Raw genomic sequence first — 22,684 nt, forward strand, 5'->3', positions numbered from 1 at the left:
GTGATTTCTTTACTTACCTGTTATTCTGATTGCTCCTCTATCACAGCTCCAGGACCAAGGCCTGTCAACAGTGATTTCTTTACTTACCTGTGAGTCTGATTGCTCCTCTATACCAGCTCCAGGACCAAAACCTGTCAACAGTGATTTCTTTACTTACCTGTGATTCTGATTGCTCCTCTATCACAGCTCCAGGACCAAAGCCTGTCAACAGTGATTTCTTTACTTACCTTTGATTCTGATTGCTCCTCTATCACAGCTCCAGGACCAAAGCCTGTCAACAGTGATTTCTTTACTTATCTGTGATTCTGATCGCTCCTATATCACAGCTCCAGGACCAAAGCCAGTCAACAGTGATTTCTTTACTTACCTTTGATTCTGATTGCTCCTCTATCACAGCTCCAGGACCAAAGCCGTCAACAGTGATTTCTTTACTTACCTGTGATTCTGATTGCTCCTCTATCACAGCTCAAGGACCAAAACCTGTCAACAGTGATTTCTTTACTTACCTGTGATTCTGATTCCTCCTCTATCACAGCTCCAGGACCAAAGCCTGTCAACAATGATTTCTTGGCTTTCTTTGCTTTTGGTTTTTCTGGAGTAGGTTCTGGAGTCCACTGCAGTATAAAGACACAGTCATGGTAATAGTTATGCGGTAATTATTTGTTCAATAGACATACTTATTAGAAAGCATGAATTTTCCTGTGAAGTATAACCCCCAATTGTAGTTAAAAGTATTGTAAAACAGGAAGGAGGTATCGGACAGATTTTAAAAGTCCAAATCTGCTACAACTATATAGTCATAGTTGGAATGTTGACCACATACATTAATAAAGTCTATTTGTTTAACAGTTTCTGAGATTAATGTGAAGAAATATTTTAATTCGTTCAAAATATCAACAAAAAAAACGAAGTACAAAATGTATCTGCAAATAAGAAGTAGGTAGGTGACAGATAAAAACAGTGCTTACACATTATAACTCATTACTGTAAAGCTGCTGACCAATTGTTGTCATTCTGTTTGGTAAATTCTGAGAAAAATGTGAGGAATTTTCATTGGACGAATTGCCAGACAGACGAGCTGACTGCAGTGTAAATGCTTTATTATGAGCATCAATTTAACATTTTATTTTGCTCAGAAATTTCTGACTTACAATTGGTTAGTGACCATTGAGTATTTTGGTCCAAGTATCCTTTATGTTACATACCTTGAATGGTACTTGGCAGAGTATATCTTCATCTTCGTGTTGCAGGTATTCAGCTCTTTCCCAAACAAACCAAATATCATGGCTGACTAGCCTCCACATGACTTCAAATACCTAAAACAAATTACATTCATATCTTAATAATTGTAAATTCACTTGACTTGGACAAATATTCTGAAAATACAGCATACCTGTATATTTCTATAAGAAGGTTAAATGTTTAAGACAGTCAGATATTGTTTTACACATCATAATTTATCTATATATTTACTGCAAAATTCACTTTCATTAAATCAAAGTCATAGATAATCACATGGTACCAAGAAATATGATATATGTTATAATTTTTAGCAGTTTTAAATGCCTCCTCCTTGGTTATTTAATTTTTAAAGACTCAACAATCGTCTTTTGATGTGGAGTAAAAGAAATTCTCAAGATTTAACATTGGGCCTATCTGTAAACTGATCATTCACATATATATATATATGGAGATATTTGCCAGTCTATGGAAAGTACTTTATTTATAGTGGAAATTTAACTTTCTTCTTTCTTATGGTACTTTATTTATACACAAAGAAAAAGTTTTACATCTTACAGGAAATAAAAAGATCTTAATATATATAATATATAGTGTGAGAATGTCTTCACAGAGAAGTTTTCTTTGAAGAAGTTTAAGGAACTTTATATTATACAGTGAAAAACATTCTAGAGAAATTAAGGGATATTTACATAGACATAGAAAGTTGTACCTTCTTTAGAGAAAAATAAAAGTACTTATATTTATATATTAAAGAAACTTTATAGTCCACATATACTATAAAGATTGTTTAAGATTTCTTAAGAAAATTCAAACTGATATACATTGAAGGAGTTATGGTATAATATCAAAAAACAAGACAGAAAGACAATACACCAAGTTGTCAGTGCAAACGTTTCCAAAGTAATCCCCATTACCATACACAGTTGTGTAGATCACAATGAACGGATAACTTATTACCAATAAACAGCAAATCTTACAGAGGTGAAAATACATATGGGTTGTTTTTCCATTTCACATTACAATGTTTACATTTATATTTATGTCTACTCATTTTTGAGAATTAGAGATAAGTGGTATTTAGGAGGATATTTGATTTCTTTTACTTCTTTCAAAATACACTATTTTTATGCTGATTAGATAGTTTGCTGTATATTGGTAGTAAAATCAAGAATTAATTCACTTTTACTCACATAACGATCGCCTTCAAAATTCTAAAAATTTAACATAAACTGCAAAAATGGCCTTTGTTTGGAGAAATAATATGTGATAGTATGTGTTTTCATACAAATTGTGCATAATAGGCATTCTATTGTCTCCATTCAAAAAACCTATCGTGCATCAGTGGAAATAAATTTAAATAAAATTCAAAAATAATCAAAAATAAGTTATATTTTAAGTGCATCCATGATGGAAAATTGAAACATTTAATACCAGAATAGACATTAAAATTACATGGAGTTTCTTTGAAAGACCACAAAGTTAATATCAATGAAAAGAAATAAAGTTTTCTCAATAACTAACAATTAAAGTTATACAGAAATAAAAATGAAACAACAATCTATTTTATTTAACAACATGTTTACGTTTTTGCATCCCAAAACCAAATTCTTACCACTGGTTCTCCTTTCTCTTTCTGTAAACACATCAAATATAAATATATTTTGTCATTCAGGGGTTGTCTTTGGGTTATATTTTCTTCTTTTGGGACTTAGAAAATTTGTTAAATCTTTTACTTGATACTTTTTGTTTTCTCACAATCTGTTTAGACTTAAGATGATAATGCTTGACATATTTTATAGGCAAAAGAAAACCTCCTAAAGCCCTTTATATATTTTTAGCTGTTCATTTTTTATGTTGGATTACTGTCTCGTTGATGTACATGTTTACCCCACATCTCCATTTTTTTCAATTTGTGTGTCTGACATCTATCTTTAAATGCTTTCTTTGACATAGCCAAATGATATATAATTAATGTAACAACTAAAATAGGATCAGAGACTCAAGTAGATGGTTGAATGGATTGTTTTTGAACAATAGAAAATGGTTTACACTGAAGTAAGTTCAAGTAACTGAACATTTAAATATATGGAAATAAAAAATCCAAACAACTCTATAGTGGAAGGTGAACAACCGCATCAGGTTTTCAAACTATCTGTGAATTCCAAAAATATGCAATCCTTTCCACAAAAAAATCTTACAATCAAAATGTTCATGACTTACAAGTATTTTTACTCTAAAGATTTTTTTTTAAAAGAATGCCTTGATCCAAAAAAAACCAAACATTTGAATTATTTTTTACTAAAAATGACTAAGTTCCAAAGTTTGGAAAAATGAAAAAAAATCCTAAATCATGTCTTGTATATACAATTAATAAATTAAGTAGCATGATTTAAAATAAAATAATTTGTATTATAATCCAACCTGATCAGCACTTCTCATCACAAACAACCGTGAATCAACAGAGGAATCCTGTGGTAATACACCATTGTTCTTCAACTCGTCTACGATCCAGTCTATACGTGTCTGTTTCTGCTGCTGTGACAACCTACACAGATTAATACATCAAAGTTAATTCACAAATCCTATTTATCACTTACAGATAAATAAAGTTTGACACAACAAGACACATAATTATTAAAATTAAAATGTGCTCTGGACTTGCAATATTGTTTTGAAAGTTTTATCTAACATTCCACCACATTCAGGGTACAACAATAAAACGAGGTACTTTCGACTGCCAGCCTGGTAATAAGTATACATGTAGATTTGATTTTCTGCATACTGACTTTTCAAAATATCTCAATTCAGAAATTAAAGACATTTTTTTTAATCATAATTCTAATAACTTTTTTACATTCCTTAAATATGTTTTGTTTGTCTAGAAGGTACCCTGATAAGTTCCGCTGTAACTTTGTGAATTCCCTGTGAGATCAGTTCTGTTTTATGATACAAATCTGTGATACAAGACTTACTGAGTGACAGAGAAAGGTTACAAATTAGATGTATGATACTGATGGCTTAAGCATAGAAAATTTGTATTTGTTGGCAAGATATTTTAGGATAGCATTAAAAGTTTCATTAGATTTCAAATACAACTATTTACCCATCAAAACTCTCCAGTCTTTTTATACTGCTACCAGTCATACTCTCAATTAGAAACTTCATATGGGTACCAGTCAGTAGATCCATCAGACAATTGTTTAACAGTTGGTCATACTGTAACAGCCTCATATTGACCCAGGCCGTAAAGCTACGGATCTTTGTTCGAAGAGACATATTTGGTCTTTGTTTGTATCACTGACCTTTAAAAAAATAAAATGCATTCACAATGTTAACTAAAATTATAAATACTAACATGTTTCTTTTGTTTATATCTACATTGAATGTATATCAATTTGATCTGAGAATCACATAAGATTTCCTCTTTCTGTGTTACTATTTACATGTCATATTATAGCACAGAAAGACATGATCTATTGAAATTCATCAAATATTTACAAATCTATCTAAAATCTTCTTAAGGTTACAGCTACTGAGAATAGATTCCACAGTGTGCTTTCAGTAACTGCTTAGACATGTTAGTTATTGTTTACTATTGTTATCATGTACTTGTTTTTTTAATGTTATCTTCTAAAATTCTATAATACTTTTATTCTATAGTTCTCTTCCTGTATAGATTTGATTAACATACAATGTACCTTAAAACTTTTTTCTGAGAATATCTTGCGATGGTATTGCAATTTAATTGTTTATTACTTCGTGGAACTTTTTAAAGTCTTGTTTTTTAGCCTGCATTCTTGTAGGGTTTTCCAGTTTGGATTTAATGGTATTTCAGATACACTGCTAGTGTTGTGAAATATGTTGCAAGTATATTGTGCAGCTCTTCTTTGCACTTGTTCAGTCTGTATATATTTTCTGAAGTTTGTGGATCCCAAACTGTGCAGCAGTATCAAGTTTTGGGCTTACTATAATTGTTTGATATGCTCTTTCCTTTTGCTAATTTTGAACTTATTTTTATTTTTCGTCTGACAATTGATGTATTTGTTTTTTTTTTGTTGACTCTTAAGATGTTACATTTGTCAGAGTGGAATGACATGAGCCAGTCTTGCTCCCATTTTACAGCTGCTTCTATGTCTTCTTGAAGCTTAAATCATTTGTTTTGGCAGGAAATAGGCCTGTAGATAATTGTGCCATCTGCAAAAGTCTTATTTGGCAGTGTTTAGGGTAGTCAGCTAAGTCATTAATATAAATATGAAAGAGTATTGGTCCTAGTACAGTGCCCTGAGGAACACCTGATGTTATTGGAATTTTTTTAGATGTTGTGTTCCTGAAAGGGTTGTTTAATTGAGTTCTGTTAAATGAAACTGATTGAATCCAATTTCTTGCCTGATCTGAGATGCCTAGTGTTTTAATAATAAAGTAAGCATTTGTGTGGCACTTTGTCCAGTGCTTTGGCAAAATCCATGATTACTAAGTCAGTTTGTATATTCTTATCATTGTTTTGAGCTAGTTGGTGTATAAGAGATATTACTTGACAATTGCATGATCTTTTTGATCTAAATCGGTGTTGTAGTTCATATAGTATTTGATTTGAGGTGTTTCACCATATTGCTACATGTAGCTAGTATATGTTCAAGTAATTTACATGAAATACAGGTATGTGAAACTGGTCTGTAATTACAAGGATGAAGTTCCTCTCTTTTTTTACTTGTGTAACGTTTGCATGGTTCCAGTGGTTCCAGTGGTTCCAGTGGTACATTGTTCCAGTGGTTCCAGTGGTTCCAGAGGTACATTGCATGTTTCTAGAAGTTTTCAGAAAATGATTGTATGTCTGAGGTTATTTTGATGTTTTCCTTCTGTGTTGTATCTGGTCCTGTAGTTTTGTTGGTGTTTTTTTTTTAATGAGTTCGTATACACCTTCCAGACTGATTTTTATTAGTTGATTTGACTTCAAAATAATCAAAAACTACCTCAAACAAAAACTTTAACCTGAAGCGTGATAAACAATCGAATGAAAGGACGTTAAAACCAAAAAACATAATGCCCCTATGTGGTACAAAAAAAAGTAGCAAGAAAATAATAGTATAGTGTTTCCTACAGGTGGTTTTGGCGTGTAATGGCGCCCTGCCGCGATTTCTCGACGCCCTGCCCTTTTTGTGAAAAAAATATGGTGCCTGCCCTAATTTTGTCGAAATTCCTGAAGCCATGCCTTTATCGTCGTAATTAACAACCGGTACTGAAAGACATATTTTATGAATACCGCTCGAGTTATTTCCCTTCAAACGTAAACAAAAGTTCACTAGGACGCCATTTTGTAATCGATTTCATAATCAGCTGATTAGCTGTCAACTGTAAACAATCTTGTTCTAGTGTCAGCAAATACCAAATCAATAGATGATTTGGATATCAGGGAATGTGTCAACCTGTTTTTAGGGAAAAAAAGGAGGATTTGTCAATGACAATTGATATGACCAAAGCAATATTTTTATATATATGACATAGTTCTTTCTTGTTTTTAAACATTTTTAAAGAACTGATTTTGTTTTTAATTGTGTTTATTGTTTTAAATATTTCATATATATGTTTTAAACACCTTTTTCTTGTTTAACAATTTGTTTTAATGATTGATTACAGATGTATATGTCCTTTTTATAGCATTAAACTAGTATGTTTTAAATGAATCTATTTTATAGAAATTGCCTGTTTATATTAAGTAAGTGCCCTAAAATTGTTGTCCATCACGCTTTATGTGCCTTCTGAGCTAACAATTACCCTGCCCTTCTTAAAAGCTGCAGGAAACCCGGTAGGTCTTTTTACCACCAAACATCACCGCACACCAACGAACACCCCAAAAGTTTATTATTTTGTCTTTTATCGTTATCAATGTGAATTAAATATAATATTCAAGTTATTGATTCAACGAATCAGAAGATTTAAAGTCAAAATATCTACAGAAAACAGAAAGGAAGCGTCTTATAACACCCCACTTTTTGCACTCCGCTGACCCTCATGGATACCTCAAATATACTTTTTTCCATTTTTCTTCTTCTATCTCTTCTATAAAATAGTTGTACCAATAATAATAAAAGAGAAAAATATCAAAATCTTACCAATGAACAGAGATCCAGGATACTTGAACTGATTACTAATTATGAATATATTTGAATTTTATAACACACACAATGTAATCCGGAAAGTGATGAATCCGGAGACGTTTTTTCTTATATTGATTTTTGATTTTGACATAAAAATGATGCCCATAAAAATTGAAAAATTGATTAAATTATATGTAATTTAATTTATTTTATCGTTTTATTGTATAATGTCAAAGTTTTTCTTAGTGGTTGGTGGTTTTTCAGGTGTTCGGTGGTGAAAACCCGCAGGAAACACTATAGTAATACTGTTACAGACATCACCCCTTTCAGCTGTCATCTGTCTTTTTCGTATGCTCATAGCAGTATGCAGGTAATATATAATTCATATATAATTATAAATTAAGGGTTGATATAAATTTAAATATTTAGCAGTACCATACTGTATACATGTATAAAAAAAAAGTATTGCGACTTCAAGTTGAAAGTGTTTGCATTACCAATTTACTCTTTATTATGTATATTCTGATGCTAACTGTTTTTAAATAACTTCAGGTCTTATTCTGTGTTGATTAGGTTTCTCCAAGCCATTCCATTTTCTTATGTAGACGATATAATCAGATTTGTGTGCACCTGCATCTTGGCGGTCACTTGGTCGCCATTTGTAAACATACAAGAGATTAATTGTGTCTCGGGATTTATCGTACATAAATATCATCTATCTTACAAGTTCCGAAAAAAAATATGAGGACATTTCGGACCACATGTATTTCGTCTTATGTATTGGAGAATTACAATAATTGTTCCCCGGGTACGTTTAGACTACAAATCACACGGTAAGATATAGGGATGGTTCAAAATTTAAACACTAATTTAAAATATTGCCGTGCTCAGTCTTTACGTAATGATAGAGTTAACATACCTATTATTTTCTATTTAAAAAATTAATAGGCGTTTTTTCTCTCTCTTTTTAATGAAGAGTTCAAAAAAAGACGGGACTAGTGTGTGGACGGAAAGTAGACGGGAATAGTGTGTGGACGGAAAGTAGACAGGAATAGTGTGTGGACAAAAAATCGACGGAAATAGACGGGAATACTGTGTGGACGGAAAATAGCAAACTCCCCGGCAGTTCCAGTTCCGATCCGCATACGGGCCCGAATACTACTCTACACTAATCACTGCCTTCGGCTTTTTTCGTTACGCGCTCTTCAAGCGGTTTGACCCGGATTGACCTTTTGTTGCTACTGAAGCAAATATGGCTGAACATTGATGAATGAGGATAATATTGTCATTAACTTTACCAGTATATATGAATAAAAACACTAACCGTGAGTAAAATGCACTCAATCCAAATAATTTTACAAAATAAAAATTTGCAAATTTCTGTATCGTTAGGTCGAAGAATTCAATTCTGGCATGAAAACTCGATCGACTTTGTTGCATTATATGCCATATAAAAAAATCTTCGTCAATGAAGAAACATAAAATATGATTTTCTCGTCTGTGAAGTTGAAAGAACACTTAACGCTATAGCTTTTGAGATTAAATTGGACATACTTTTAATAAACTGGCACCCAATCATCAGCTAATAAACTCGTTTGAAGAACAGAATACAATGTTGGGAGAGTGGCTAAATTTTACCCGAGAAGCTGCTCCATGTGGAATTAAAGATATTTTACAAAAGACAAATTTGGACTCTATAGGGATAAATTTAGGATTTCCTGGGAAAGGGGTGCAAATAATGCCAAATTGACACATGGCTTAAAATACATTATTTAAACGAACTTCAGTAAGGGCTGTATTACATGTATATAATATTAAGACTCTGTTTACTTACCAATCTCCGAATTTCTCAAAACTCAATTTAGATTTCATGGATAAAAAAAATAAAACAATCATAAATTATTATAATTGAAAAATAATATAGGGTAACACACACATTACTAAATTTGTTATGCAATTTGCTTTTATTATATATATGTCACCATGGTCATGTATGTATTAATTTACAATATTCTGGATGGGAGCATTTCCATTTCGATATTACTATATTTTATTGAATTATTATCCAGTCAATTTATAGTCTATACAATATAATAATAATTAACCCCCCCCCCAAAAAAAAAAAGTAAAATCTTTATAATTTTGGTCCAATTATTCTGTATTCTATTTACCCTTTAAGAACCACATTTGGGCCAAATAAATAAATATGTGTGTTTCCTATTTCCCTCTGTACTAAACCCTATATGTTTTAAGCTTGGAAATAGCTGCCTACCTTAAAGTTTTTTTTGTAATTTTTCAATAAGCACTGTTTAAGTCAGAATATCTCTCCCTTAGACTCAATGTAAAAAAAAAATGTTGAATTACATAAATTCCCTACCTACCTACCATTTATTTTCAAAGATGTAATAGGAAACACACACAGTATTTTATTTGGCCTTAGCCCTTATATATACAATGTACATGTACTCTTAATAAACCTTTTATTCCTGCAATAAAAAACACTTTTGACTATAATTCTAAGACGCCAGTAATCAATTCTAATGTTTTTATTTTTATCTTACAGATGGTGACAAAAAAGATAACAGCACAGTGTTAAGATTGAATCAGAATGAATAAAACAAAAAGATTATAATAGGTATTGGTTTTTTTTTAAAATATTTTTATTTGCATGGATTAATTACTTTATCAATTTATAAAAAAAAAATACTATTTAATTATCCTGCCTTGCATGGAATAATTAATTATCCTGCCTTGCATGGAATAAAATGACAACTTACATTGTTCTAAAAAAAATGTTAGTAAATAATGAGTAAAATTAATGCTCAATAACAATGTTTAAAATGTTAACATGAAAACTGATTTTGATTTGAAGCCATATTTTATGAAATTGATTAATGTAGACAAATCTTTTTTATAGTTACAAATGTAGGTGACACTTAAACACTCAATATCTTTCTTTAATTAGTACATGTATAGTATGATGATACAGATTGATGCCTGTGAAAGAATTATAAAAAAGGTTGCATTCAGTTTTTTATTGTCAATAATACTTCCCTCCCCCTATTTTTCTAACTTTTTATATGTTAAATAATGCAGGTCCTTGCATTTCAACAATTTATTTTTAGTTATACTCATTTTATTATTTCATTATTACTTTCAGCTCCCTCAACCAGAAGAACTATGAACACAGTTATTGATTTCTATGTTTCCTTGGAGATTTTAACAGTTATTGTTAAAACTTGAAATCTAACAGAATGAAAATTTGAGAAAATTTACATATACAGTGTACATGTACATGTAGCTTCAATATAAATCAACTGATAGACCGTAAGTATGTCTTCTATATATGAAAGTTATAAATTGGTTTGTTTACAAAATTTATTTTTTACTAGATATATTTGAGTAAATACCGGACCAAATTATATATTAAAGCAAATACTCACAAACGTTTTTTTTTTTTAAATTACTAATATTTCCTATATGGTGATATAAATTATATGATCAAATTGTGGATACAACTACATGGTTTATGCTATAAACTGTGAATATAAAAAAAGAGTATGTTGTATGATTGCCAATGAGAAAACTCTTCCAACAAGAGACCAAATGACAGAAGTTAACAACTGTAGCCTATAGTAGGTCATAGTACAGTCTTTAAAACAATGAGTAAAGCCCATACCACTCAGAGAGCTATAAAATACACTGAAATGACAAATGTGAAACAATTAAAACTAGAAATTTGGCCTAATTTATCATACATGTATGTACAAAATAATGAACGAAAAACAAATATGTGACACATCAAACAACAACCACTGAACTAAAGGCTCCTGAATTGGGACAGACACAGACATACATAATGTATCGGGTTAAACATGTTCGCTAGGACCCAACCCTCCCCTTACCTGGGACAGTGGTGTAAGAGTACAAAATAAAAACAAACTATAAAATTCAGTTGAAAAAGACTTAAATCTTAACTCATCATGAGATGGATACAAGTAGAAATAAATAAAACCAAGAAAAAGGGGGCATGGTCAGGTACTATTACATACAAACAACTGAAAGACACTTAGTATAGATCTAGATTATTTACTCTAAGCACACTCAAGCTTAATAGATGTGAAAAATGCCCTAAATCTGATAGGTCCTGCAACTTTTAACTCCGAAAAATTACTTACAAAGGGAACTCAATCTTAATTTTGTGTTAAAATTTCATGAGAAATTGTTCAAAGCAAAGGAGAAAGGCATTAAAGGACTATTTTTTGTCCAAGAATATAAACTATTCCAAAAAGCCCCATTATGTTTGGAATTGCATAAATTTAAGAAACATGAATTAAAAACATAATATTTTTTATACGACCGCAAAAATTAAAAATTTTTGGTCGTATAAATTGGTATCACGATGGCGTCGTCGTCGTCGTCCGAATACTTTTAGTTTTCGCACTCTAACTTTAGTAAAAGTGAATAGAAATCTATGAAATTTTAACACAAGGTTTATGATCACAAAAGGAAGGTTGGAATTGATTTTGGGAGTTTTGGTCCCAACATTTTAGGAATTAGGGGCCAAAAAGGGCCCAAATAAGCATTTTCTTGGTTTTCGCACTATAACTTTAGTTTAAGTAAATAGAAATCTATGAAATTTTGACACAAGGTTTATGACCACAAAAGGAAGGTTGGGATTGATTTTGGGAGTTTTGGTTCCAACAGTTGAGGAATTAGGGGCCAAAAAAGAGCCCAAATAAGCATTATTCTTGGTTTTCGCACAATAACTTAAGTATAAGTAAATAGAAATCTATGAAATTTAAACACAAGGTTTATGACCATAAAAGGAAGGTTGGGTTTGATTTTGGGAGTTTTGGTCCCAACAGTTTAGGAATAAGGGGCCCAAAGGGTTCAAAATTAAACTTTGTTTGATTTCATCAAAAATTGAATATTTGGGGTTCTTTGATATGCCGAATCTAACTGTGTATGTAGATTCTTAATTTTTGGTCCCGTTTTCAAATTGGTCTACATTAAGGTCCAAAGGGTCCAAAATTAAACTTAGTTTGATTTAACAAAAATTGAATCCTTGGGGTTCTTTGATATGCTGAATCTAAAAATGTACAGTATTCAGCAATAGCAAGAAATCTTCAATTGCACAGTATTGTGCAATAGCAAGAAATTTTCAATTGCACAGTATTGCGCAATAGCAAGAAATCTTCAATTGCACAGTATTGTGCAATAGCAAATATTTCCAATTGCACAGTATTGCGCAATAGCAAGAAATATCTAATTGCAATTTCAATTGGAGTTATCTTTCCTTGTCCAGAATAGTAGTTGAATCAACTTAAATCATTGTTTTATTCAATATAGAATGTATATTCACTTTTACTACCAACTGATAAATTAAAACAATCTTTACCATTCAGTGATAACAAGCACTTTATTTTACATTTTAATATTTTATGATGTATTTAAATGAGTAGTTATTGTTGCAAACTCCATTATTAGAAATTTGAATTGAGATCACTTTTGGAAAGAGGGAAAGGGGGATGTGAAAAAAAAAAATGGGGGGGGGGGGGGGTTAAATTTTTTTCATTTCAGATTTCATAAATAAAAAGAAAATTTCTTCAAACATTTTTTTGAGAGGATTAATATTCAACAGCATAGTGAATTGCTCAAAGGCAAAAAAAATATTTTAAGTTCATTAGACCAAATTCATTCTGTGTCAGAAACCTATGCTGTGTCAACTATCTAATCACAATCCAAATTTAGAGCTGAATCCAGCTTGAATGTTCATGTGTCCATACTTGCCCCAACCGTTCAGGGTTCAACCTCTGCGGTCGTATAAAGCTGCACCCTGCGGAGCATCTGGTTGTCTGATAAGGTCACAATTACATCATGAAGACGAGGACAAATATAGTATTTATGCAGTTTCCAAAACAACAAAATAATTTTAAAAAACTTTTATTATAACTATTGACATAATCTCACTAAATATAATTTTTTTCTTGGATGGGCACATTACAGTCTAAAATATAATTTTATTTGACAAAAAACAAAGAAAATTAAGAAATTTTACAAATTTGGTCTAAGTTTATTGCCATGGTAACTCTTTAGTTGTAAAAAAACCCCATTATTTTCTGAATATGGTGTACCTTAGTCTAGTTTAGACAAATTTTGAAATATTTAGGATAACTGTTAAATTAGCAGTAATATCTGGGCCAAATAAAAACCTTTTTTAGTTAGCCCCTACTACTTTGAGATATTGAACAAAGTGTTGCCATAATGATTTTAAAGGATGGATGGACAAACAATGGCATAACATATACATCACTTACCTACCAGAAGTTACAAAGTTATAAAAAAAATGTTTATATATTTTCAGATCACAATTATGTCAACCTAATCATTGGAAGTTTATCAAGTTACATGAGAAGCATTGAAAGCCTGCAGAGATTCTACATGTATAAATAAATGGAATAGACTCACACTTAAAAATAACTTTTACACAAGACTAATGCACTCTCAAACAAGGATTATTCATGTTTCAATGAGTGAATTGAAGTGCATACTAGCTGCTCATGAAAATTTGTGTGCATTTTTTAAATATTTATTTTCGTTTTATTGATTGTTGTTTTCAAAAATTTGTATGTCTTCATAAATTAATCATGAACATACATGTATTGTTGTTAATAATTAAGATAGATGTAAAGAATATTTTTATCTCAGTTTTAGCCAAATGATACAGTTAAATCTGATTTAACTTCTTTCCAAATATATAAACATATGAATACAAGGAGATTTGGGGTATAGGTTCATTGGACAGCATCCCAACAACAACAAAAAACCACAAGACTAAAGTTGATTACAATTTTCCAAAACAGAATAGTTTCAATTGGCCATTCATCAAAAAGTGTGAATATATTTATAGCCCAACAAATAAAGATCTGCTATCAACAAAAAGAAAACAATAATAAAATTATCTCGCAAATGAATTATTATTGTGCAAACAGGGTTAACCCGATCTCAAAATGGATACATTATAAACACTTTTGATTAAATAGTAGATTTTATGCATAAAAAAAATGCAGTATTACAACTGCTTTTACTACAATGACATTCATTTTTGTCATGAATTTGATGTTAAAATAATTATGGCATATATTACCATATGAGATATTCAAGCTCCATGTAGCTTTCAGTTTTTGTCGAGCGTGCGACTTTTGTCGCAGAAAGCTCGACATAGGGAGAGTGATCTGGCGGCGGCTGTGTATGCTAACTTCTTAAAAGCAATGTATGTTAGAAGGTGGAAGACCTGGATGCTTCATACTTTGTATATAGATGCTTCATGTTACAAAGTTTCCGTCAGTCACATGTCCAATGTCCTTGACCTCATTTTCATGGTTCAGTGACTACTTGAAAAAAAGTAAAGATTTTTTGTAATGTGAAATTCTCTCTTATCATAAGTAAAAGGATAACTATATTTGGTATATGCGTAGCTTGCAAGGTCCTCATGCCCGTCAGAGAGTTTTCACTTGGCCTTGACCTCATTTCATGGATCAGTGAACAAGGTTAAGTTTTGGTGGTGAAGTCCATATCTCAGATACTATAAGCAATAGGTCTAGTATATTTGGTGAATGGAAGCACTGTAAGGTGTACATGTCCAACTGGCAGTTGTCATCTGACCTTGACCTCATTTTCATGGTTCAGTGGTCAAAGTTAAGTTTTTGAGTTTTGGTCTTTTTTTTCTAATACTATATGCAATAGGTCAACTATATTTGTTGTATGGAAGAATTGTTAGCTGTACATGTCTGCCTGGCATGGTTCATCTGACCTTGAGCTCATTTTCATGGTTCATTGGTCAATGTTAAGTTTTCTTGGTTAATGTTATGTTTATGTGACAGTTGAAATAAAGCTTTATATTTAGGACTATCAACATAATATCAATGATTAGTAAAGAAGGCGAGACATTTCAGCGTGTGCATTCTTGTGTTTCCTTACTGAATAAAAATTATGAGATTTTAATTGCTAGTGAGACAATAATTTAGCAGTGACAAACAGGCAATTGGACCAGATTCCTTTTCAAAGTTTTTGAAATATAAGCAATTAATTTACAGTACATATATTCATCACTGGTTTAATGCACACAACTACAATAACAATTATTGTTAATGCCAAGAGTATCAGGACATAATTTGGGTGTAACAGCTACCAAGGTATCTGTTAGCTTAAAACCCAGTCCCCAATCATGTATATTAAATAATTGAAATTGGTTAATGTGCAGTAAAAGTAAAGAGTATATGTACAATAATGTAAAAGAGAAGGGGTCAAGATAATGTTTTGATGAGCAGTAATAAAAATACAATAAAAATTAATGCAGCAAGGTTCAGTATTTCAAAGAATTATTTCATAGGTGTCTAGGTAAAATGTTTGAACAAGAATAGGATTCATAATTATTAGGACCATTACACCTACATATACCATTCATCTATTAAAAGGGGGGGCAGGTTTGTTTTCTCTCTCGGAAATAACATAAATTTAAACTGCATTGATCAATTTGTTTTATACAACTGCTAGAAATTTGTGGCTGTGTAATGAATGGTATGGTGATGTCATCATTGGGAGACATTTAGTTTTTAGACAATAACTAAAGTATAAGAGAAGGGATCTGTACAAGATGGTCCAACCGGTCCAAAATTAAAGTTTTTGTTTGATTTTTATAAAAAATAAATATTAAGGTTTTTTTGTTATGCTGAAGCTAACCATGAATTTAGATTTTGAGCCCCATTATTAAATTAGTCTCACATTGAAGTCCTAAGGGTCCAAAACTAAACTTAATTAGTTTTCATTAAAAGTTCAATTCTTCTGATTCTTTGATATGCTGAATCTCAACATGTAATTATATTTTGAATATTATACCATATTACATGTACATATTATAAGGGAACTATCCAGTTTTAAAATTTAAAGTTCTTAGTCCACATTCAATCTGTGCCAGAAATCAAGCTATGTCAAATATATATATATAATCACAATCCAAATTGAGAGCTGTATCAAGCTTGAATGTTGTGTCCATTATTGTTCAGGGTTCCACCTCTGGGTAGTATCTTAAGCGGCACCCAACCATGCCAACAGAGCATTATATTTTGGAAGGAACAAACTTATTTTAACAATTCACTTTTGAAAACAATTATTATAGATACAACGTACATAAATGCTGATTTCATGAATTTTCTTGTTGCATTACACCTCTGTCATGATTGATGAAAAGAAAGACTGACCATATTCATACTTGACTTGATGACGTCATAAAAAAGTTCAAGCAGTATCAAGCCTGCAATAACTCTTGGATGTGTGGTTGTTCACAAATAAAATAAAACTGAATAAACATTATAATTGCTATTGTAGGTAAGAAAATCTGGAACACATGTTAAAATATGTCACATTTTGTAAGGTTTGACATGACAAAATGACTGAGATTACTAAATAAGTTTTAGTCATTGCAGACTGTGGCACATGCAGGTTATACCTTATGACCTATAGTTGCTTAAATCAATATCATTTGAACTTTGGTGGATAGTCACATTAGCAATCATACCTGAACTCCATATTTTAATCATCATGTATATTACAGCACATAATGTGTTAAGAGTTTCTGTTCCAATCATTGTATAAATATCAAATGGCCAATATATTATGTGCTACTCAAGTTAGTGAACATATTGAAGGGCAAGTTAACATGGTCATTTGACAACCTCTTTACTTCATACTGAGAATGTCTTGTCATAGTGAAAGTACAAAAGTGAAAAGAATGAAAATGGCACGTACATTTTTATGTTTATGTTATTTGCAAAAACTTTTCCCAGAGAACCTTACTTCTATCTGGCATTTTTTACTAACAATGTTAAACCTTGAACAGAAATGATATGACTGACCTAAAAAGGGGGGGGGGTTTGTTGTTTCCAGTCATGCTTCAGTGATTCCCTATATAATAAACCAACATTTTCCAAGGAAAAAAGGGGGGGGGGGCTGGGCCACCCTGGATCCGACTATAAAAGAGATAAAAGATGTCCCTTTATGTTCATAATTGAGAAAAGGAAACATGGAAAGGCTTGCATAATTTGGTAGACCAAACTTCCTCCGTTGACATCGGCATATTCATTCAAATCATCATTTGTACCTGTCCAAGTTTATGTTGCAGCATTTGGGCTTGTTTTCCCTTTGGACTTAGGAGGGACTATGCGCCTAACATACATATCAATTATATATCTGATTCACGTTTCCCTCCATGTTTACTTTTCAAAGGGTTCGGGGAGATAACTTAGATAAGAATGCACACATAATAAAGGTCCTGTGTGGGACGTAAATTTAATGCTCATTTTTTAAATCTAGGAAAACTTGTTTAAATTTTGGGAAGAAATTATCAAATTGAAGTTTTTCAAGCCGGTAACTAATGGTTCTGAGGAAATTTATTGCGTAGATAATCGTTCCAAAATTTGGAACGAATTTCGAAAGCCGGTGGCAGTGATTGATGGAGTAAGAGAAAACAGTTCCGGAACGGAAACGATCACTGTCCGGAGTTTGGGAAAATAGACGGGAATTGTGTGTGGACGGAAAATAGACGACAACAGTGTGTTGGCGGAAAATAGACCAGAATTATTGAGGACGAATAGTAGAAGTGAGTAATGTGTGGACGGAAAGGAGACCGGAATAGTGCGTGTACGAAAAATAGAGGGAATAGTGTGTGAACGGTTAATAGACGGGAATAGTGTCTGGACGGAAAGTAGACGGGAATAGTGTGTGTACAAAAAATAGACGGATATAGGATGTGGACGGTAAATAGACGGGAAAAGTGTCTGGACGTAAAGTAGACGAGAATAGTGTGTGGACGGAAAATAGACGGGAAGTATGTGTAGACGGAAACTAGACGGGAATAGTATGTGAACGGAAAATAGACGGGAATTGTGTAGACGGGAATAGTGTGTGGACGAAAAGTAGACGGGAATAGTGTGTGGACGGAAAATAGACGGGAATTAGGTGTGGATGGTAAATAGACGGGAGTAATGTGTTGAAGGAAAATAGAAAGTACTTACAGATGAATATGGAGTGAAGAAAAATACTTTATTTGATAAAAATACGGACAAAAAATGTTTTTGAAATTTTGGAATTGACAATAATTATGGATAGCTAAAAGTTTAACAATCATACAAAAAAAAGACAAAAGAAAAATTAAAGAAAAATTAAATACATATACAATTTACTGTTTTCGTGTTAAGACTAGAAATTTCCTTTTTGATAAATAAAATAAAAAAAAAATACGACTTGTTATCATATTTTTGTTTCCCTGATATGCAAACCGACATCATTGAATCAAAAGACAGTCCAATCACTTTCTTATGAATTTAGATTAGCACCGAGGCTTTTAAACACTTTGAGAACACGTTTTGTATTACATGTTTTATATCTTTTATGGTTACCTAGATCGAATTACATTAAATGTTGTTTTTTTGTCATGCTAAGGTGACAGAAATAGCCCGTGATCGGAGCGAAAAGAATAGTCAAACCACCACCCTTAGTTTAATCCGCACATGTTTTCTGTTACATCATTGTCCCAAGTTAGGGTGAGGGTTTGGATCCCGCTAACAAGTCTAACACCGCCACATTCTGTATGTAATATGTCTGTCCCAAGTCAGAAGCCTGTCAGTAATTCAGTGGTTGTAGTTTCTTGCTGTGTTATATATTTAGTTTTTGTGCATTTGTTTGTACATTAATAAGCCTTTAGATTTTTTCGTATGAATTGTTTTGGAGCCTTATTTAGCTGACTATGTGGCATGTGCTTTCCTCATTGTTGAAGGTCATACGGTGACAATTTCTGTGTCATTTGGTCTCTTGTGAAGCGTTGGCAATCATTCCACACCTTCGATTTTCGATATCTTCGATAGCCCCTAGTTAACCTGTAGGCCACTTTAATCTGGCCCTAGTTAACCTGTAGGCCACTTTAATCTGGCCCTAGTTAACCTGTAGGCCACTTTAATCTGGCCCTAGTTAACCTGTAGGCCACTTTAATCTGGCCCTAGTTAACCTGTAGGCCACTTTAATCTTTATCTTATTCTAGTAAAAAAAATAAACATCATCCCATGCAGTGGATAATGTCGATATCTGTCAGGTGAACGAATTACTGTAAATTGAAGATGGTTCAAAGTCCACGACGTGCTTACGGCAAATAGATGTTAATAAAGTTTAAAGAATTTGATTTTCAATTTAACGGTGTAAGATCTGCGGATACTTAACTACTTAGTTTTTGAATGGTGATCTTTTGAATAACGAGTCTCTTGTGTGTCTTAAGAGTCGATGGTTGACAGGTGTACACCTGAACACGATAGTTATCTAAAAAACACTTAAAATTCGCTAGAAAAGTGACTAATTATATCAATTTGATCTGTAAGCACGTCGCATTCAGTACATTTTAATATTACAAATGCAGACCTCTTCTGAAGAACGATTTAAAAGTATTTATCTGGGTATTGACCTTTTGAGGTCAACCAGTTTAGTTTTACATAATATTGTTGACACACAAAAAGTTGTTAATCTATTGAACAATATCTGATATGTGATATATTAGTTATAAACACGCGACCTTTTGTGCTGTAAATCAACCAAGAAACCTGTATATATATAAACACACACTGTTAGCAGTATCTTTATAGTAACTATTTTGAGAGACCTGTCATACTCGTTCATTCCGAATTCGAAGTGTTTGTGATTAAAGCTAAAGATATTTCACATATCACTGCATCTATTTTTCATTTCCGATTTATTTTTTAAATATTTTATTTCCGATTTCCGAAATTTTAATTGAGGTACTTGGAATCTTAACTAACTGGATGTGATGACGACTGCCGGTGTTTGTTAAATTATTGTGAATTTCTCTCTGACAATGGATACTATATATTTATTTTATTTTATGGTGACAATATTTTCCTTAGTCAGTGCATATCGGAAACCAAATATCATATTTATTGTTGCTGACGACTTAGGTATGTATGGGTAAATAAAGCAACTATAAAAATATATCATTTATTCTGAAAAAGAGAGAGACCAGGGGTATTCTTATTGTAATGGAATTGATAAAGCATGTAAAATGATAAAAGATGTGGTATGATTCCCGAGAAGACAATTCTCCACAAAGAGACCAAATAAAACTGTAATTAACAGCTATAGGTTACCGTACGGCCTTCAACAATGAACAAAGCCCATACCGCATAGTCAGCGGTGTAGGTCTATATATATTTATAGGTGCTGTTTTATCCTTAGATTAAACTAAGATGTTTTAAAGAATTGAATATGTTAACTGAAAATTGTATGAATGTGTTATGATTTTGTCATGAAAATAAATTTGAATCGTGATTTCCGCAAGACTGGGGCTGTTTTAAATCCATGTCCGAACGTCTGGACCCTTAATCTTATGTTATATTTCCTATTTTGCAAATTCGGAATTTCAAAATATATCTATAACATCTCCTATATTAAACCCCCTGTGAGCTATAATCACAACTTAACGTTGTAATTTCAATTAAATTTAAATTATGGGAAAGTAGATAGATATTTTTATTATAAAGTATTACATTAGTTATTCAACATTACGCAATTGTAATGGTTTATAGCTACGTAATTTTAACGGCCTATCGCATCTAATGTAGAAAACAGACTCGCTGTATAGGATAATCAAAGGACGAATGTTTTGTTAATAAAATCACGTTTTGATGCAATGTCTTTTCATTACACTTGCACTATTGCACTATATGTCATATTCATAATTAACAATAAAGGGGGTCTCATTAGGGCATTAATCTATGGCTTCTTATATCATATACATACTCAAATAATAGACATTTGGTTGAGACAAGCAAAATATGGGGTCTGATGTAAGAAGTGGTCGCTCCTATAAATATGATGCATTGTTTTTCTGAGAACATTTAAATTTACGTGTTAATTTGTAAACCCAAGATATAATCTATGACTTCTTATATCATATACATACTCAAATAATAAACATGTGGTTGAGACAAACAAAAGATAGAGAACGGAAACCAGACATACGGACGTACGGACGGACGGGTAACACTTAATGCTCCCTCTGGTGACGACGGTGGCATTCACATGTTCTAGTATTATTTGACGTTTAATGAAAGCGGAGAAATATGGGTTAGATTTAGTCCATTGACCGCATTACTCTAGATATAAGATATATACCGGGGTGATATAATCATTAACCTGTAACTAAGTACATAATCAAAGGGCAGAGTGAATTTCATCATAATTCTATCATAACTTAGTACTATAATGTGTATACAATTACTGTTTGTGTTCACCCAAATGAACAGGAAAATACCAATTCAAACATAAGATTAAGGAGAAAAGTATGAAAATATATATAATCATACGGAAGGCCAAAAACTCATTGTCATTGGTTAAAATATTTCATTATTTACTTTTTATTGATTTCTAAAAGCGGTCCATTTTGTATATTTTGACGAAATTATACGGACTTGTATCAGCTAACACAAAAAATGTACTGCTCTCGTGGAAAAAAATGTTGAACCAGATTAATTCAAGTCTTAAGGGACATATTTAATGAATAAAGGATATATACCGAACCATCTAGAACTAGTCTCACATTTACTCAAGAGCATGTCTCAAGTCATGAACCTCGTCTTATCTAAGATGTTGCTTGTTTTTTCGATAATCCGAAACTGTTTACTTCCCTGGCCGGGATTCGAACTCCTGCTACTGAGATATCGTGGCACCAAATCGCCCTGGCTGCACTATGCCCGACACGCTAGACCACTCGACCACCTATAGGGTCTACAAAATAATAAAGTTTACAGTGGCCTAATGTTACCTTTCTTCCTCAGTTTTTATATAGTGTCGTTACACAGTACATGATATATATAAAGCATGACGATGAAATTTTTACAAATAATTTAAATTATCTATCGTAAATGATCTTACAAATCAATGTAGGATGCAGTCACAGAAATAATTATATTACAGGTTAGCCTGAACCAGTGCCAACTCTGCGACTCTACGACTATATATATATTCATAACATAATATTCTTTTAGGTTGGAATGATGTCGGATGGAGAAATCCAGAAATAAAAACACCCAATTTAGACAGACTTGCCAAGAATGGAGTTATACTAAACTCTTCTTATGTCAGTCCCACATGTACACCGTAAGTTTGTTCATCAGTAAAAACTATATTGCTTTCGGTGCAGGTTTTATCCAGGGTATACAAATATTCATGTACACTTAAGGAATGACTGTAAAAAAAATCTGTCTATGAAGAAATAACATCAAAAA

At 32.1% G+C, this 22,684-nt stretch overlaps 2 protein-coding genes and 1 long non-coding RNA gene across 12 annotated transcripts in view; 2 read left to right on the plus strand and 1 right to left on the minus strand.

Moving 5' to 3' along the window:
- Positions 1 to 8,010, minus strand: part of LOC143082183 (uncharacterized) — a 76,658-nt gene extending 68,648 nt beyond the window's left edge. For 6 of the 10 annotated variants that reach the window (XM_076257763.1, XM_076257761.1, XM_076257756.1 and 3 more), the window contains exons 1-7: positions 7,871 to 8,010; positions 4,346 to 4,544; positions 3,664 to 3,787; positions 2,855 to 2,875; positions 2,433 to 2,453; positions 1,206 to 1,316; positions 507 to 614 (exon numbers count right to left, since the gene is read on the minus strand). In XM_076257763.1, the coding sequence (XP_076113878.1) occupies positions 507 to 614; positions 1,206 to 1,316; positions 2,433 to 2,453; positions 2,855 to 2,875; positions 3,664 to 3,787; positions 4,346 to 4,518 (558 nt within the window). In that variant the 5' untranslated portion in view covers positions 4,519 to 4,544; positions 7,871 to 8,010. The remainder of the gene's footprint in view (positions 1 to 506; positions 615 to 1,205; positions 1,317 to 2,432; positions 2,454 to 2,854; positions 2,876 to 3,663; positions 3,788 to 4,345; positions 4,545 to 7,870) is intronic. The other 4 variants (XM_076257767.1, XM_076257762.1, XM_076257758.1 and 1 more) reach the window with 3 other exon arrangements.
- Positions 8,011 to 8,452: 442 nt separating this feature from the next.
- On the plus strand, positions 8,453 to 13,996 carry LOC143082184 (uncharacterized). Its single transcript, XR_012980311.1, has 4 exons — positions 8,453 to 8,662; positions 9,901 to 9,972; positions 10,498 to 10,664; positions 13,705 to 13,996. It is a non-coding gene; the product is annotated as an uncharacterized LOC143082184 (long non-coding RNA).
- A 6,136-nt stretch (positions 13,997 to 20,132) lies between these two features.
- LOC143082185 (arylsulfatase I-like) overlaps positions 20,133 to 22,684 on the plus strand; it is a 38,461-nt gene continuing 35,909 nt past the window's right edge. Inside the window, exons 1-2 of the mRNA XM_076257768.1 lie at positions 20,133 to 20,356; positions 22,445 to 22,556. Of these exons, the coding sequence (XP_076113883.1) occupies positions 20,257 to 20,356; positions 22,445 to 22,556 (212 nt within the window). The 5' untranslated portion in view covers positions 20,133 to 20,256. The remainder of the gene's footprint in view (positions 20,357 to 22,444; positions 22,557 to 22,684) is intronic.

This window comes from Mytilus galloprovincialis, chromosome 7 (genome assembly GCF_965363235.1).
Source record: "Mytilus galloprovincialis chromosome 7, xbMytGall1.hap1.1, whole genome shotgun sequence".
Taxonomy (NCBI): domain Eukaryota; kingdom Metazoa; phylum Mollusca; class Bivalvia; order Mytilida; family Mytilidae; genus Mytilus; species Mytilus galloprovincialis.